General features: G+C 53.1%; 8 protein-coding genes across 8 annotated transcripts; 4 read left to right on the top strand and 4 right to left on the bottom strand.

Annotated features, from left to right (window-relative positions):
- Positions 1-168: 168 nt before the first annotated feature.
- On the top strand, positions 169-1,065 carry P170DRAFT_448988 (NAD(P)-binding protein; the record flags this gene model as incomplete). The annotated part of the gene is made up of 2 exons (XM_024851008.1): positions 169-619; positions 701-1,065. 2 exons carry the CDS (start codon positions 169-171, stop codon positions 1,063-1,065), a joined length of 816 nt encoding a protein of 271 aa, XP_024702662.1.
- Positions 1,066-2,160: 1,095 nt separating this feature from the next.
- P170DRAFT_363264 (uncharacterized protein) lies at positions 2,161-3,160 on the bottom strand (the record flags this gene model as incomplete). The annotated part of the gene is made up of 3 exons (XM_024844566.1): positions 2,161-2,383; positions 2,449-3,050; positions 3,107-3,160. 3 exons carry the CDS (start codon positions 3,158-3,160, stop codon positions 2,161-2,163), a joined length of 879 nt encoding a protein of 292 aa, XP_024702661.1.
- A 518-nt stretch (positions 3,161-3,678) lies between these two features.
- On the top strand, positions 3,679-5,972 carry P170DRAFT_428546 (MFS general substrate transporter; the record flags this gene model as incomplete). Its single annotated transcript, XM_024847847.1, has 10 exons — positions 3,679-3,825; positions 3,884-3,997; positions 4,138-4,206; positions 4,253-4,351; positions 4,410-4,630; positions 4,690-4,736; positions 4,790-5,428; positions 5,487-5,709; positions 5,772-5,862; positions 5,919-5,972. 10 exons carry the CDS (start codon positions 3,679-3,681, stop codon positions 5,970-5,972), a joined length of 1,704 nt encoding a protein of 567 aa, XP_024702660.1.
- Positions 5,973-6,646: 674 nt separating this feature from the next.
- Positions 6,647-7,785, top strand: P170DRAFT_478209 (uncharacterized protein; the record flags this gene model as incomplete). The annotated part of the gene is made up of 2 exons (XM_024853538.1): positions 6,647-7,150; positions 7,201-7,785. The coding sequence occupies 2 exons, from the start codon at positions 6,647-6,649 to the stop codon at positions 7,783-7,785; spliced, it is 1,089 nt and encodes a 362-aa protein (XP_024702659.1).
- A 213-nt stretch (positions 7,786-7,998) lies between these two features.
- On the bottom strand, positions 7,999-10,067 carry P170DRAFT_439037 (amino acid transporter). Its single transcript, XM_024849748.1, has 3 exons — positions 8,831-10,067; positions 8,391-8,776; positions 7,999-8,326 (listed from the first exon to the last, which is right to left on the bottom strand). Exons 1-2 carry the CDS (start codon positions 9,695-9,697, stop codon positions 8,495-8,497), a joined length of 1,149 nt encoding a protein of 382 aa, XP_024702657.1. The 5' UTR covers positions 9,698-10,067; the 3' UTR covers positions 7,999-8,326; positions 8,391-8,494.
- Positions 8,075-8,470, bottom strand: P170DRAFT_478208 (uncharacterized protein; the record flags this gene model as incomplete). The annotated part of the gene is made up of 3 exons (XM_024853537.1): positions 8,075-8,125; positions 8,203-8,326; positions 8,391-8,470. The coding sequence occupies 3 exons, from the start codon at positions 8,468-8,470 to the stop codon at positions 8,075-8,077; spliced, it is 255 nt and encodes an 84-aa protein (XP_024702658.1).
- A 917-nt stretch (positions 10,068-10,984) lies between the features above and the next one.
- On the top strand, positions 10,985-12,795 carry P170DRAFT_511972 (MFS general substrate transporter; the record flags this gene model as incomplete). Its single annotated transcript, XM_024854946.1, has 8 exons — positions 10,985-11,061; positions 11,112-11,210; positions 11,263-11,340; positions 11,401-11,486; positions 11,538-11,629; positions 11,686-11,825; positions 11,882-12,087; positions 12,146-12,795. The coding sequence occupies 8 exons, from the start codon at positions 10,985-10,987 to the stop codon at positions 12,793-12,795; spliced, it is 1,428 nt and encodes a 475-aa protein (XP_024702656.1).
- Positions 12,796-13,446: 651 nt separating this feature from the next.
- P170DRAFT_239444 (uncharacterized protein) lies at positions 13,447-15,010 on the bottom strand. The gene is made up of 2 exons (XM_024842946.1): positions 14,527-15,010; positions 13,447-14,451 (listed from the first exon to the last, which is right to left on the bottom strand). Exons 1-2 carry the CDS (start codon positions 14,857-14,859, stop codon positions 13,654-13,656), a joined length of 1,131 nt encoding a protein of 376 aa, XP_024702655.1. The 5' UTR covers positions 14,860-15,010; the 3' UTR covers positions 13,447-13,653.
- Positions 15,011-15,749: the final 739 nt, after the last annotated feature.

Genomic DNA, 15,749 nt, shown 5'->3' with positions numbered 1-15,749 from the left:
GTATCAATTGATCTCTCACAAACCATTCCAGGATGCAAGTCGCTGTCATCACCGGTGGAGGTAAGTCTTCCCCCCTCCCCCTTTCTCCCAACCAGCCAATTTTCCGATTAGTGATCATGGGTACACAAAGGAATGAGCTAACATCAAGCGACATGAATAGCAAGTGGCATGGGCCTGGCAGTTGCCAGTGCCCTGGCCGAACGGGGCGATTGGAGAGTGCATCTTCTCGACATCAGCGAGGAACGGGGGGCCGAGGTAGCCAAAGGACTGGCCAACACGACCTTCCATCAGGCCGACACGAGCAACTACGGCAGCCTCGCTCGGACGTTTGACAGCATCTTCTCGAGCAGCGGCAACCGGCTGGACTTTGTGTTCGCGAACGCGGGCGTCATCGAGCGGACCAACTTCTACGAGACCTCTACGGGACCATCGGGCGTCGCGGAGCCAGATCTGCGGACTATCCAGGTCAATCTGAACGGAGTGATCTACACAACTGTGCTTGCCGCCCATTATTTCCGTCTCTCCCCTCATGGAGGCAAGGGGACCTCCCTGGTCATGACCTCCAGTTGTGGCGGGCTCTATCCCTCACACTACTCGCCCATCTACACGGCATCTAAACGTACGTACTTCTGATTCCGGAGCCCGCGGCTCCTCGACCCGTCCTTGACTAGCATGTGAGCGGATACTTATGTGTCAACAGACGGAGTCCTTGGCTTCATGCGATCGGTGGCCCGCCCGTTCGCGCAGGACGGCATCCGCGTGAATGCGATCTGTCCGGGAATCGTGAAGACGAACCTGGTTGATGCGCAAGGGTGGTCCAACTTCCCGGCTGACCGATTCATCCCCGTGGAGAGGATAGCTGAGATAGTGACGCTGTTGATCGATGGCGGGGAGATGGTCGATGCCGCCGGGACTCGCGTCCAGGGCGCAGTTGGTCGTGCGGTGGAGCTCTCCGGCTCGAATTACTACTTCCGTGAGCAGCCCGAGTTCTGCGACAGTGAGATGAAGGAGGTCATGGGTGCCACTGAGCTGGAGAACCAGGTGGGGGGAGTCCTGAGTGGTTAGAGACTGGGAGGGATGGCCATGGCCATTGCTGAATGGCGATGCCCACATTGACGACGGAGGACTTCCGCTGCTCATTATGATTGATAACTATTAGATACCAAGAATCAAAGCATCATGAGGTGCATGAACTATTAGACCGGGCAGCAGGATCCGTGGGCTCGTTCCTCGACGCTCTAGCAGTCGACTCGACTATCGGACATCGGTCGATGCATATGGACTGCAGTCGACAGACCACCCCATCACCGGGACGCAGGATCAATCCATGCCCACAAACACGAACACTAAAGACGAGGATTAAAGTACCCCGTCCGAGATAGGCAAGAGACCAGCGAGCGTGGTGGTGATCCTGACTCAACCCGTGCCGAGTCTGCCTTGGCTGTTTCGGAGTTTGCCCGGGATTTGGGTGCGAGAAATGAGCGAAGAAGCAGCTAATGCACAAGAAGACCAGTAGCGCAAGGATCAACGACACTGGCAAGGCAAGCACCAAGATCAGCGGTCTCAAGACCGCGTTAGTGTCAGTCGGACGCTTGACATGCCCCTACCGCGCGACGGAGGAATGAGAAGCGAGAAAAGCGCTTTGCGGTGGATCGCAACGGCCCAAGCCGGGTCAGCGAGCCAAGCAATTAGCAGCCATCAACATGACAATTGAGAATCCTTATTCTTATTCTCTCGTTTTAGGTTCTGACGCTGCGCGTGGCGCCGTTAGCTGAACCGCAGTGGAGCGCCAAGTCTGTGAACTGGACAGAGACCCTCCTTTCATCCCCACTGACTAGTATCGGAAGGAATCGTACCATTTCCTAGAGGTCAAGATGGGCCTGGAGTGCTGTCGCTAGCATTTAGGGCATTCCTCCGTCGCCGAGGTTGCCTTTCTCGCTCGAATCCACCTTCCACACGGCTACATTGCAGAAGCTGTCAGAGAAGTCCCGCGCATGCCGATCCCGACCAACGGTTTTTCTCTGCTGGTGCCACAATTTGTCAGACTTAATTTGCTAAGGTTGCGAAGGATTGATGTGCGGAAAAGGCCTTCGCGTGGAGCTCATAAAAGGGGTACATTATTGGTGCTACTAAACTGACTATCCTGCCTTCTCTTTTCTCTCACGCAATGGCATCCGGCAGCTGGGAATCCTCGCCGTGCATCAGTCGGAACAGGGGCTCCCACACGGTGACTGCTCGCTTGGTGACATGTCCATTACCAAGGGCTGGCAGCTGGTAGAAGATCTTCTTGTCTGCCGAGCATTCCAGCAGTTCGCCCGCCATGCCGGTGTTGTCCTCTAAAAAGACCTGATATGCGTCCAGGATTGTCTGAACGGGCGTCAAACTACAAGGGTCCTCGAAATTAGCATGGCCTGGCAGTCCAAGGGCAGTCGGTCGGGGGTCACTTACCATTCCGCGGAGACAGCCTCGATCATTTCAGGGGGCACAATCGGCGTGGCGACGATTCCTGGCAGGACGCAGTTGATGTAGATGTTATCCTTAGCTTTCAACAGCGGTGCAGCACCGCGAACAAACTGGTCCACGGCTGCCTTCGTACCACAGTACTCTGGGTAGGATCGGTGTGGGAAAATACCGCCAATGCTGCCAGTCACCACGATCTTACCGCCGGGCTGAGGCTGGTTATGGCGCATGAAATGCGTCGCTAGCACGGTCGCATAGATGACACCCTTGTAGTTGATGTCTGTGCACGAAAGGTCTGGCTCCGGGGGGATCTCGTCGACTCCTGCGCCGCGACGAGTCAACTGGTAGATCGAGGAGGAGTCGACGACGCCCGCATTGACGCAGACAGCGTCGAGCCTTTCGTAGAGTTGGAACACCTGCTGATACATGGCGGCCAGACTCTGGTAGTTGCTCATGTCTGCCCGGAAGAAGTGCGCCCTCTTCCCAAGGCTCGTCGCCAGTTCCTGACCGGCATCTTCTCGGCGTCCAACGCAGGCTACCGTCCATCCGCGTGTATGGAGGTCTTTGGCCAGGTCGACGCCAATGCCCGACTACCACCACAATCTGGTCAGCAGCAATGCGGCCGATCGCAAGAGAGTGATCTTACCGTGGCGCCTATCACGATGACCACGCGGGTGTCCTGCTCTGACTTGGATATCATATTGCCGGGTAGTGTATAACGTAGGGAGTACGATTCAGGATACGTAAAACCGGGGAGGAGCAGGGAGAATAATGACTAGGAAATGGAGGGCACATTGACCGGCCTCCACCGGCATGCAGGTCCAAATAAGCCGGGGTCTGCATTTGTCCGTACGAACGCAAGGCCTGATTCAACGGACGATTGATCCTGCCATGGCGTTCCGCAGTGGGGACCCATGCCAGACGCCACCAGGTCTTAGTTTCTTGGACAGCTTCCTTTGATGGCACTAGCCCAGGTCAATCCCCTTGGTGTATGGCTTGATTTTTCAGCATTGCCGGGCGCGTTTATGCGAAAATGGTACTGACCTGCCGACGGTGTGTAGCGCATCAGCCGGTCGACGTCGGCTAGTGGATGGATTGTTAAGACTAGGGAAATCCTCTGGCCCGATCATCCCTGTTCATATTCTTCCTTTTCTACGACGGACATCAAGGTCAAGTCTTTCTCGACTACAATACACTCCAGTGTGTTTCGAGCGGAAAATGGCTGTCGAAACGGAGAAGGGCGGCGGTCTTCCAGCTCAGGATGCTCTGCCGCAGTCAGAGTCGACTGTCGAGACAAGCATTGCTAGCGAGGGACAAGAAGATGCTGAGCCCGTCGTGACGCTTAAGACGTGGATCGTTTCTTGTGTATGCTCTTCGTCTTGTGAGCCTGCTAGTTCACTCCCAGTCTAACCTGCCATTATAGATTCTCTCCTGCGGATATGGTCTGTCGTTCTGGCCGGTCCCGGTGATGTCGGCGATTGGAACGTCGGTTTCTGCTGATCTTGGAGACCCTTCGGGGTACATGTGGTACATTCCTGTAGGTCTTAGTTTCTATCTGGACGCAGAGGACTTCTACTGACCACGTCGGGTGTATTTGGAGTAGGCCTGGACAATTGCCATCACCTGTTCCTTTATGATCTTGTCAGTCCGACTCGCCTGTTGTAATACACCTTGAAGCTAACCTCTCGCAGTGGCTCCAACTCTGACTTGCTTGGCCGACGATGGTTCCTTGTCGGAGGAAACTTGGTAAGAGACCAACAAATTGATTGGTGACCTATCGCTAACATCTCAGGTTTGCACTGTCGGTCATATCATTGTCGCGTCCGCGAAGAACTCCAACCAGGTCATCGCCGGGTTTGCCGTCTCAGGATTCGGCGCAGCTAATTGCCAGGTACGTGCTCTCCACTCGAATACCACGAACAGATACGCTGACGCACCGTGCACCCTAGATGGCCGCATTCGCCTTGCCCGAGCTTCTTCCGAACAAATGGCGGCATATCGGAGTCGTTATCGCCGATTTCACCGTGTACATCGCGGTGATTTTGGCGCCTGTGACGGCGCGATTTGGGTACGAGTTCGGCACATGGGTCTGGAATTTCTGGGCTGTTGCCATCTTCCAAGGGCTTTCCTTCGTGGGATTGCTGTTGTTGTACTTCCCGCCGGCACATCCGTATGTTTCCTGGATAATCCTAACCATTATGTGCACCTCTTCTAACTGATCGCGAACAGCATCGGGGTCTCGTACAGCGAAGCGTTCAAGTCGCTTGATTATATCGGTTTGTCAATCATCTGCCACCAGTCCATCATCACTGCTAATCAATGATGGTAGGTGGTGTGCTGTTCATCGGCGGAATTGTCCCTCTGCTGCTTGGAATCGTTTGGGCTGGTGTCTATGACTCCAACAACGCACATGTCGTTGCTTGCCTGGTCGTTGGCTTTGTGGTCTTGATTGCCTTCGCACTTTGGGAGACCTTCGCCAACCTCAAATTCCCCTTGACGCCGACGTACGTCTTCACCAGCTCCTTCGGTCGAGACTTCACGGCCCCTGCCGTGGCCCTGGGCGTGGTCAACATGTTCTACTACTCGTCGAGCATTCTCTGGCCGCAGATGACGACGGTGCTATACACCAACGGGGGCCTGGACTGGCGGTACGCGATTGTGTTGACTCTGCCCCAAGGATTGGCGATTGCTTTTGGTGCTTTCCTTCTCTCCGTCCTGGGTAGGAAGCTTCGCAACTGGCAGTGGCAGCTGACCGGATCTGTCTTCATCATGGTCCTGTTTGGCTCCCTCTTGGGAATGGCAACCCCCGATAACAAGGGAACTATGATCGCGTTCATGTTCCTGTCTCAGGCTGGATTCGGTTGGGGGCTGTATCTGAGTATTGCGATCACCCAGATGGGTGTAGAGCAGAAGAACCTGGGCGTCAGCGGCGGTATCTCAGGTGCTATTCGCTTTGCTGCTGGAGCAGGTAAGTCTTTGTTTCCGTATAGATAGACTTGGGTCAGGCTTGCTAACCCGACAAACAGTGGCCACCACAGTCTACAACACCGTCTACACTAACAGCCTGTCCAAGTGGACGCAGAAGCTGGTGCCGGCCGCCGTCACTGCTGCAGGCCTGGACGAGTCGAAGGTCCCCGACTTGCTGACGGCCATGTCGTCCGCACCGACTACATTGGCCGAATCCTTCGGTGCGACGGTGGCAGCGGCCGCTGTCGACGCCAACAAGCATGCCACCTGCAAGGCAGTTTTGTGAGTGTCCATCTTGCGTCATCATGTAACGCCCAGGAAATTAGCTGCTGACTTCAATCTAGCGTTGTGGCAATGGTCTCCATGGCATTTGGTATTGTTGGCCTCATCGCCTGTCTTTGCTGCAAGGATGTTGAACACAAGATGACCAACACGGTGAGTTTGCCGATCCTCATTTGTGCAACTTGATGCTAATTTATTTATTTTTTCAGATCGAGGTGTACCTCAACAACACGGCGCAGGGAAAGCGAAACAAGCACAAATAAGAATGGTATGGACACAGCCACCGGTCATGGCCAACTGTTCCACCAGCAATGATCTGCGATGCAACAGGCGAGAATCCTGATGCTCATATAATAATGCGATCCGATAGTGACAAGGTCGATCTCTAGAGTAGTCTTTCTATAATGATAACTATATATAATGCAACCTTTCGGGGTAAACCCATACTTATCGACCTTCAATCATCATTGCCGGATATCAACAAGACTGTCCCAAGCGTTCCAAATGTCTTAACAAAGGCGCGCGGCATTTCGCACAACCGACCAGGAGTTAAAATTGGAAGAAATATAATAAAAGGGACGGTAACAGGGGTAGGAAACAACGAGGCTGAGAAATATCCCGTCAAGACAAAGAACCCCTGTCGGTGTCCACGGTTTTGGTCTCCGTTTTTGGGGTTCGACGCGCTCAGAGCCGACTTGGTTGCTCTTTCCAACAAAGAAACTGTTGCTGTTCGTAGGTTCTTTCGCGCCTTAGTACGAAATCTCCCCTTCATTGGAGCCTGCATCTTGGATCTTCCCGTCCTGGCGCAGCCACGATGTCCCGACAGTGAAAGGAGTTATACAGGGGTCAGTTAGGGCAGAGTAAGCGTCGATTGAGGCCTTCTCGCCTCAAAGAACTCGACCATCCTCTTTTTCCCTCGCAGACATCAACCGACAAGATGCAATTCATTCACGCGATTGTCACCGCGGTGCTACTGAGCGCGGCGCAGGCCAGGTTCTACAACTTCTCTAATGAAGTGGTCGGTGGTGAAGTGCCCATTCAATACATCTCGGACGATGTCTTCGACGCTCCCAAGGTAGACGCTTTGAATGGCTCAACCTATGACTGGTGGTACTTTGACGCCGTGTCTACGACCACCAATGCGTCGGTCGTCCTGGTTCTCTATCGTGCGACCCCAGGAAGATTTCCTTACGTGCTGGACGGTTCTACGGCATCGGTCAACTTGTTCATTACGAGCGACAATGGAACCTCGCAGTACTATCCCATTGCAAATCTGCCCGGTCGCAATGGGGAGGTCATCATCTCGACGGACGGCCAGGGAGCCTCTGGTGTTTGGGAGAGCACGGGGTTCAGTTTCTTCGGCTCTGCAGACCTGAGCAGCTATACGGTCCATGTTAATTCTCCGGCACTTGGACTGAATGGAACTCTTTCGTTGTCTTTGGTAGGTGAAACAACATGACGCAAATCCTAGGAGTCTGACCATTGTTCCAGAATGCCCCGGCACATTATCCCTGCGGTCCAAACGAGCCCGGCCAAAACCTCCTTGTCTCTCCCCATGTCGGATGGGCGAATGCCATGCCGGATGCGGATGCCGTGGCCTCATTTACGATCAAAGGCGAGGATATTCAGTTCACCGGAGTCGGCTATCATGATAAGAACTGGGGTGACCAGCTGTTTAGCGATCATGTCGTAACTTGGTACTGGGGTCATGGTCGTCTGGGTCCCTATTCCTTGGTGTGGTTTGACGTGCTGCATCCGAGTGGTCGCAAATATGTCAGTGGGTATGTGGCTAGAGACGGGGAAGTGGTGGAGAACTCTTGCGATACTGAGGACGTTCAAGTTCAGCCGTTTGGGCCGATGGTAGTCTCTCCTTCGGCGAGCGATGGTTCTTCCACCGACGGATTTACTGTGGCCATGGAGCTGGAAGACGGTCCTCTGCGCGTGACAGTGAAGAACCGTGCCACGATTGTCCCGGGAAAGACGTATCGTCGCTGGCTTGGAAGCATGTCGGGAGGCATTGTTGATGAGACTCAATACGAGGGCGTCGGTATCTGGGAGGAGTTTATTATGCTTTAGATTTAGGATGAATTGCGCTGGATAGAAAGTCGGTCTTGGTTTCCGGACGGAATTTGCGTCCGGTGTCTAGATATCCAGTCTACAAGCATCTTTACCATCCCTAAGATAGTCAGTTTATGACTTAATGGACATCTTATTTTAGTCTTCGGTAAGCTGGGGCATCGTTTAGGTCTTTAAGACCAGTTCGACCATTCCATGCTTTGAACCCCGGAGATGTCAATTGCTGCTCTATATCGATTTCAATGCGATGAGTATTATATTAAGTTGCCCTTACTTCAAGAAGCGCCATTTATTGGGGGGTCTTCTTGTAGATAGAACCCGTATATAGATTGAACACAAACTGTACCCATCCACAACCCAAATATCCCCCAATTACCAGTACCAATTTCAGTTCATGCCACGATCGCGACCACTCACCCGGACAATCTCCTTGTAAGAGGTGCCATCTGAAAAAACACCATCCCGCTCGCGCAATCGATGGCCGCCCAGATAGGGAAGCACCTTGGCCCAGGTAAACCAGTATAAAGTCGCGGCTCCGATGCTAGAGGATTGTCAGCGGACCAGTGACAGGGTACCGGGAATGGATGTAAAAAGAGGGTGCATACATAGCCAGCCCAACCAGCGCGTACGTGCCATGCTCTGCTGGCGCAGGCGCATTTGCAGGAACGAACGGAGCCATCGCCATAGTCACGCATATACCTAGTCGCAGCTAGACGAGTGGAAGCCAGGCACGGAATGGCCGAGGCATGTCGGGTCGGCTTCGGCGCAGCCATAGCAGACCCCCGGCCAGGGCGATGTCCACCCACTGGTGGGTGTAGCCCTCGGCGCTGAGGATGAACGAGTAGGCGTCCTTGGAGGGCAGGAGGAGGACCATGAGGGCGGAGGGGACGAAAACGGCGAGGACGCCGCCCAGGGGAGCGTTGCGTGGTCTGGAAGAGGCGAGCCAGCGCGGCAGGAAGCCCTGGCGGGCGATCTCTTGGTTCAGGCGGGACTGGATTGCTCAGGGTTCGTTAGGAGATTCCAGAGGAATGAGGGTTTCACGTACTACACTGAAGATCCCAACCATGACGTTTCCCGCCACAGAGATGGCGATCAGAAACGAGATCAGAATTCGACCCACGTGCTCCCCGAAGAGGCGGTCGAAGAAGACGGCGGCCGCCATCTCGCCACTGTCCCGCATCTCGTCCAGCGGGAGCACCAGGAAAAACGCCACATTCAGGAGGATATAGAGAAGGCAGGCGCTGAGGATCGCGAGCGGCATGACGCGCTTCAACATTCGGATCGGGTCGGGCACCTCGTCTAGGACGTTGTTGGCGTTTTCGACGCCGGCATACGCGTACTGCACCTTGAACAGCGCCAGAGATACCGTTTCCCATCCCCACGAAAAGCCTTCCCAGATATCCGTGGAGGAGGCTGGCATGGATGGCGACCGCCACAGAACCGTTCCGACGGCCGTCAAGAACATAAAGAGCAAAGTCGCGATCTTACACCATCCTAGGGCGTTCTGGACATGGAGACCTGGACGGAGAAAGAGGCCATGCAGGATGGCAGACACCAGAAGCAAAGACAGGGTGGCGGTCTTGCGAGCGCTGTCCGAGGGATGTGGCGACAGGCCGTGCATGACATATTCGCCAAACATGATGCTGTTGTTGGCGGTGGTCATCCTCAGAACGGCGCGGGCAGTGACGATGGTCGACATCAGCCAGCGAGGGCGTCGGTAAATAAATTCCAGGTAATTCTTCTCCCCTCCACTGCGCGGCAGCATGCACCCAAACTCCAGCATGATAGCTGTCTGGCATGCAGTGATGCAAGCTCCTAGGATCCAGACCAAGAGAGCCATACCGGGGCTTCCTGCGGTGCGAGCCACGACGCCGGGCGCCGCAAAGACGCCCGCACCGACCATGCAAGACATCATCAACATGTATGCCGAGATCCATGACACCTGCTTTCCGTGGGGAGCGCGCTCGGAATGGATATCCCGGCCATGGCTATGGTTGTCAGCAGGGGGGCGGCGGAGCAGAGGGCTCTGTTCCTCAGCCACCACCATGGTCCTTGATTTAGAGGACAGTGAGCTGACGTCTGATGTGGCTCAGAGCAATGACCCTCTCTCCTTAAGAGTGTCCCTTGGTTGTAGGATGCAGCAAGTCTATGATCGATTCGGGGACCCAAGTCATGCCATCGTGCAAATCTCATTCATGATTAAGTGATCATCTCAGATGTGGGTTAGTTACATGGTGTAGACTGACGAAAGCCATGTTTCTCGCCGTCTAGGGAAGATAACGATCTGAAGTAACCCTGCGACGTTCACGGAATACTCATTGCACTTCCGGAAGGACTCGGAGCGACCAAAACGAGACGTCGGAGAAGCCCGGAGAAACACGGAGTAGTCACGTGCGTGCTGTTGGATCACGTGGTACGCTAAACCAAATTGGGGACCATACCCAACGGAGCGGCTGCCTGAGGCTCCAACATCGATCGAATCGTCCTCTCCAGTCGACAGTGAAGCCTGGAGCAGAGGAAAAGCAACACACTCAACATCGTATCAGATCTTATACGAAGCCAGGTAATAATATCTTGTGCTAATCTCTTTAGCCTAAGCCTTCCATACGCCGCGAGCAATCCTCCGAAACAAGTGCATTGATGGACGTCATATTCCCCAGACAGAAACCTCTAGATGGCAATCTGCTGGAGTTTTGCTTTTGCTGATGGAAAAGCAGCGTGCAGGTCTTGTCACATCCACAGTCATGGATCTTTAGGCGCTCAATTGCTGCGTTGTTACCATGTGCACGAGGGCGGTCGCGTCAGATTAATCCCTCAATTCCAGCTATTGATACAGGGCTGGAGGATACCCACCTAGGGACGTGACGACTCTCCGACTAAATACCTCGTAACGCACAGGAATTGTGAAATTCCGCAGAAGAACGGCAGGATAGCGTTCTTCGATCGGTCTGGAAAGATCCCCTTTGGAAAGATCCCCACATTCCATAGAAAAGCCTCCTGCATTCCATTCGCAAACTAGGAGCAACTTGCATGAACCAACACTTCTTCGGGATGGCGGTGGCAATCCTCCTATCTGTTCAGGCGCAAGATATACCTCCCTGGTTCTCCCTTCCCCGCAATGTTTGACCTTATGTCTGTATAAATCTCTATATAATTCGATAGGAACTGGCATTCATTCTTGCCTTGTTACGACAGCACTATGCCGCCCAAATTTCTTAATGCACCTGGCAAGCTACGCCTCTATTCCCCCTTCGTCCAGAATATTGTTATGGGATGGTACGGCTTCATTAATGCTCTCGTTGGGGGTTCCTACTGATTTTGTGAAGCGTTCTATTTTGCCTCCCTGGTATCTATATCGCCCTAACTGGCCTCGGGGCTGGCGGGGGGCAGGCAAGCTCACAGGAGACCACTGCTTTGGCCAATAGGTTCGTTGGAAATGCGGACCGGTTGCTATCTTTGCTAACTGTGGACTTGAAGTATTCTCTATGGGGTCTTTACGGTTGCCGGATGGTGCGCTGGGCCTGTTTTGAACCACCTAAAGCCGAAATGGACTGCGTGAGCAGCTTCCCTTGCCTGGCTTTCAAGATCATGATCTTCTAACATGTCAGTGCACAGAGTCATAGGAGCAATTGGGTATCCTGTTTATGTTGGGTCACTGTGGTACTATGACCGAGCGGGTGGACAAGTCTTTCCTCTTTTAGGTCCATTATCTTTTAGACTGATCTAGGCCGTTCATACTGACACAATCTTAGCTGCGGCGCTTCTTGGTATATGTGCCGGTCTTTTGTGGACAACATCCGGCTGTATACAATTTGCTTATCCAGAGGAGAAAGACAAGGCTACGGTATGTCCCAACCTCGTCCGTTGTTTCGGCATTCCTTTGACCCGATGCATCTTTAGTATATTACCTTGCAATGCATTCTTCAATCCAGCGGTAGCACTGTTGGTGCACTCGTCGCATTCGGCGTTACTATGAACGGGGGCCAAGAATCCGGAGTATCCAGCGCCGTATACATTGCGTTTATATTAGTGATGGCAGTGTAAGATATTCCGGCCCAAGCGCTTCGTTTGATCAGCTACTGACATGGCATTGAAGTGCAATCGTCGGAGCAGCCATTTTTATCGTTGACCCCGAGGACGTGGTTCGAGATGATGGCCGGCATATTGCCACATTCGAAAAACCAACGGTCAAGAGAGAGATCCTAGGTGTCCTGTCCGTGATGACTGACCCGAAGATTATAATTATGCTCCCGGCTATGTTTGTGGCAGAAATGTGTCTAGCAATGGTCAGCAGTGTGAACGGTATATACCTACACTGGTATCTTCTTGGTCAACTCCAGCTAATCTTGAGCCTACTTAGCTTACTACTTCAATCTCCGAACGCGTTCCCTCAATAATCTTCTGTTTCAAGCAGTCATGATACCAACCCCGCTCATACTAGCATATATACTCGATAACAAGCACGTTAAATCCCGAAGGCTACGCGGTGTAATGGGCACTACCTTCACATCCCTGATTACAATGGGCGCGACCTGTGGCCTTCTCCCCTGGGTGATACGGAACCAAGTAGATCGCGAAAGGCCCTCTGCCGTCGACTGGACTGACAGCAGCTCGGCTGCAGCTATGGCGTTGTATATCCTCTTCGGCATTGTCTACGCCTGCTTCCAGATCGGCGTTCAATGGACCCTTGCCGCACTGACGAACGACCCTGCTCTCTGTGCTCGCTATTCTGGCGCGTCTAAAGGGACTGTTAGCCTGGGTATGTGTGTCTCTTTCACGGTTGACTCGCAAGGAATGTCATTCCGAAATCAGGTTATTATGCAGCTGGTTCTGTATTGTGTCGGTATCTGCAGCTTGTACTACGTCATCATAGTTTATGTGCGCCAGACAAACTATTTTGTTGAGGAGAGTGTCATCGTGCCCACTGGCATGGAAAATGTTCTGGATGGTATTGAGAAGGATGATGGAACCCAACGACGAGTTGAAGAAAATGAGCAGCGGTCGGGATAGAGAGATTATGTTTTTCAGCTACTGGGTGAGTGATAAGTCTCTTGTCGGGTCCATGAATATTTTCAGCAACAGGGGTAATATCCATTGATACTTAACCCTCGCTGAAGGTATAGACAAAATAAATCAATAAGACATGGGTACTTCACCAATGAACAAAATATATAGTGTGAGCCATGTAGTAGTTACTGAGAAGACTTATCAGTTACTATCTGTAACAAAACCTCCCTGGTTAAAGTGAATAGAGTCTATGCCCTAAATAAAGTGACACGGTATACACCTATACAAATAAGCATAGTTGATTCCGCAGAAAGACCCGGGACTGCCCGGCAATACCCGTCTATACCCGGCTAATACCCGCGCTAGGCCGCATCCGGACAAGATCATTCGCTGACCGCCTGCCCAATTGGCGCCTTTAGCTATATGCTTCATCCACGTCCTGATCATTTGTCTTTTTCATTCATCTCAATCAACTGGACAGCTTGTCCGGTCCTGCGAATACCCAGAAACGGGCGCTGGACTGCCTAACCAACCTCTGACTCCACGGGTTTCGAGTCTCAGATGCTTAACCGATGATTAGCATGACATAGCACACGGGGTGTGCAGACAATTGAATGGCGTCTGGTCGCGTCTGTCCCTTTGGGAATTCAGGGCACTCTGACCTGTCTTCGCAGTATGATTTGACCTCATCATGAAGGCCCCGTTCTAGTTCCGAGCCTTGCCTTGGATTCATGGCGGCCAAAGTCTATTGGCATGCCGCGTGCACGGGGCTGGCCGGTGATTTTCAGCTACGACTCTTTGCCTAGCAAGCGCAATTCTGTCGTATGAACTGGCATTTTGGCAGGGATATCTCTGCTTGAGTTAAGAGATAGCTTCCAGAAACCCGACCAGTGCGAAACCCGCCCCAACCGCCTCGACGCCCGATGTGTCTTTGGCCGGGGGATAACTCGTCCGCGCCAGTCTTGCCAACTGCACGGCCAGCAAATGCTCTCGGAAATATATGTCCAGCCCGTGGGCCATATAGATGGTGTGGTCCGCGCCGCTACCTCCTTTCTTCTCACCCCAGCAGAGTCGCGGCCCAACCGTCTCGTCCTCCATCTTCCCGGTCTGACTGCCTTCTTTGGCCCACACTCGCTTGGTCTCGTAGAGCGTTTCCCAGGAAAACGCGTTGAACATGCGCTTCTCTCCGCTCTTCCATACGAAGTTCCTACCGCCATACGTGAATCGCCGCGGGGACCAATCCTTCCGATGCTTCGCGCCGTCGGGGGTCTCCATGACGGCCCCAATGTCCGGCAGGGTCGTAGTTTCGACGCGAAAGCTGCCGCCGGGCGTTTTCCGAAGACGCACTCCGACGGCGCCCATACCCGGTAGGAACTCGCCGGCTCGACGAAGCACCGCGTTGACGATAGGCACGCTATCACTCCAGACGAACTGGAGCCCGTAGAGAACGTGAGTGTTGCTGGCATCCTTGACGAAATACCAATGTGATCGCATCCCGAGGGCAACCAGCTCAGAGGAGTGTGTGATCCGGTAGGTGATCGGCGGCATTGAGGGATCAAGCGTCGGACTGAAGAAGGGGATTTGCTCGGAATTCGGGTTCAGCAGCGCCTGAAGATGCGCCGGAGCCGGGCTGGACTCGAGTTTCTCTTTTCGAAGGCCCTGGGAGTACTCATTGAGGTCTTTGCGATCCTGTACTTGTCAGCTGACACATGTCTCGTCAAAGGGTACACTGACCTGCGTTAATGTTCTCGGTCCTTCCGTTGCTTCTAATTCCGCCACTGCGTCCAGGACGGTGGGAGGCAATACGATGCTGTCGAAGCTTCCTTTGGCTTTCAACCCCTCGAGGTATACCAGTCGCTCACTATGCACTTTGATTTGTCGCTCAAACATCTTTCGATTGATCTTTGGGGCCGTCGACTTCTTCAATTTCTTTACCAGCACATCCAATATCTCGGTCGCATTGCGGTATGCTGTGATGGCGTTGTCATACTGTCCATTTCGCTCTAGGACAAACGGAGAGACAGAGACTTTGTACAAATCGCTCTTGAAATCGGTTTCATCTGCCATCCTGGCGGTTTTTAACGGGGCCTAGCAGGTATCCAACGATACAGACTTTCTGCCCCAGGACTGAACGGGGATTCGTGCATCTTATATAGCTCTGCGCTTCTATCCATAGCTAATGTCCAGGTAGCAGTCAATCTTCGACTGTCAACGGGCAATCACGCCTGACCTAGTACAGCGGGCTAATGCAGCTCAGCCCTCTGCAATCCTGAAATCTGCCTTGAAACCTCTGGTGATAGGGGATGATGTCTGGTGGCGTCGAAGCCACGGTCAGTTCCTAATTCACAAGGCTGATTTCTTTATCTTTTGTCACAAGCATGGCTCATGGCCGGCAAGTTTTACTCCATTCGGAACGTGGCGGATAGCTTTGGCCAATCTGCATTCTTCAGCCAGTGTCCAGATTAAGGTAGTAGCTGTTTCTGATCTCCAAAGACCGACTCTGTCCGTCGCACGTGGTGAATGGACCCGCCCCGGTCTTATCTGCAAGACAGCTCCTGTAGGGTGCTGCTCACAGCGGAACATCATGGCGCCAAAAAGAAAACATGAGCCAGCAATAAAATCACCGGCTTGGCAATCGCTTAACGAACGATGCCATTGGCCTGCTGGTCCCCGAATACGAAGCTCGCGGTACAGTTGCTCCGGCATGAATCGTAGGATCGCTCGTCGGAATTTTCCTCGGTTGATCTCTGAATAATCTTTGAGCCTGGAGACTCTTTAATGCACCATATATCCCTCTCCCCTACCATTCTCTGCAATATTTCGTGGATTTATCTTTCCGAAATCCGAGCTGTTTTGCCAGTCGCTGACACGGCGAATAATGTCTACCGACGAGTCGAGCGTCATACTTGCAGGAGGCAATGTCTGCAGAGACATTTCCTGAATGAGCAAATCTGCAT

This window comes from Aspergillus steynii (assembly GCF_002849105.1).
Source record: "Aspergillus steynii IBT 23096 chromosome Unknown P170scaffold_6, whole genome shotgun sequence".
Taxonomy (NCBI): domain Eukaryota; kingdom Fungi; phylum Ascomycota; class Eurotiomycetes; order Eurotiales; family Aspergillaceae; genus Aspergillus; species Aspergillus steynii.
The sequence above is the reverse complement of the archived record's forward strand: the minus strand, read 5'-3'. Positions and strand labels throughout refer to the sequence as shown.

Excerpts from the sequence above, each read along its gene's own strand:
- P170DRAFT_439037 (XM_024849748.1), bottom strand. The coding sequence starts at position 9,697 with ATGTCTTGCATGGTCGGTGCGGGCGTCTTTGCGGCGCCCGGCGTCGTG. Across the intron at positions 8,777-8,830 it reads TGGTTGGGATCTTCAGTGTA|TCCCGCCTGAACCAAGAGAT; the intron begins GTACGTGAAACC and ends TGAGCAATCCAG.
- P170DRAFT_239444 (XM_024842946.1), bottom strand. The coding sequence starts at position 14,859 with ATGGCAGATGAAACCGATTTCAAGAGCGATTTGTACAAAGTCTCTGTC. Across the intron at positions 14,452-14,526 it reads GACCGAGAACATTAACGCAG|GGCCTTCGAAAAGAGAAACT; the intron begins GTCAGTGTACCC and ends GAGTACTCCCAG.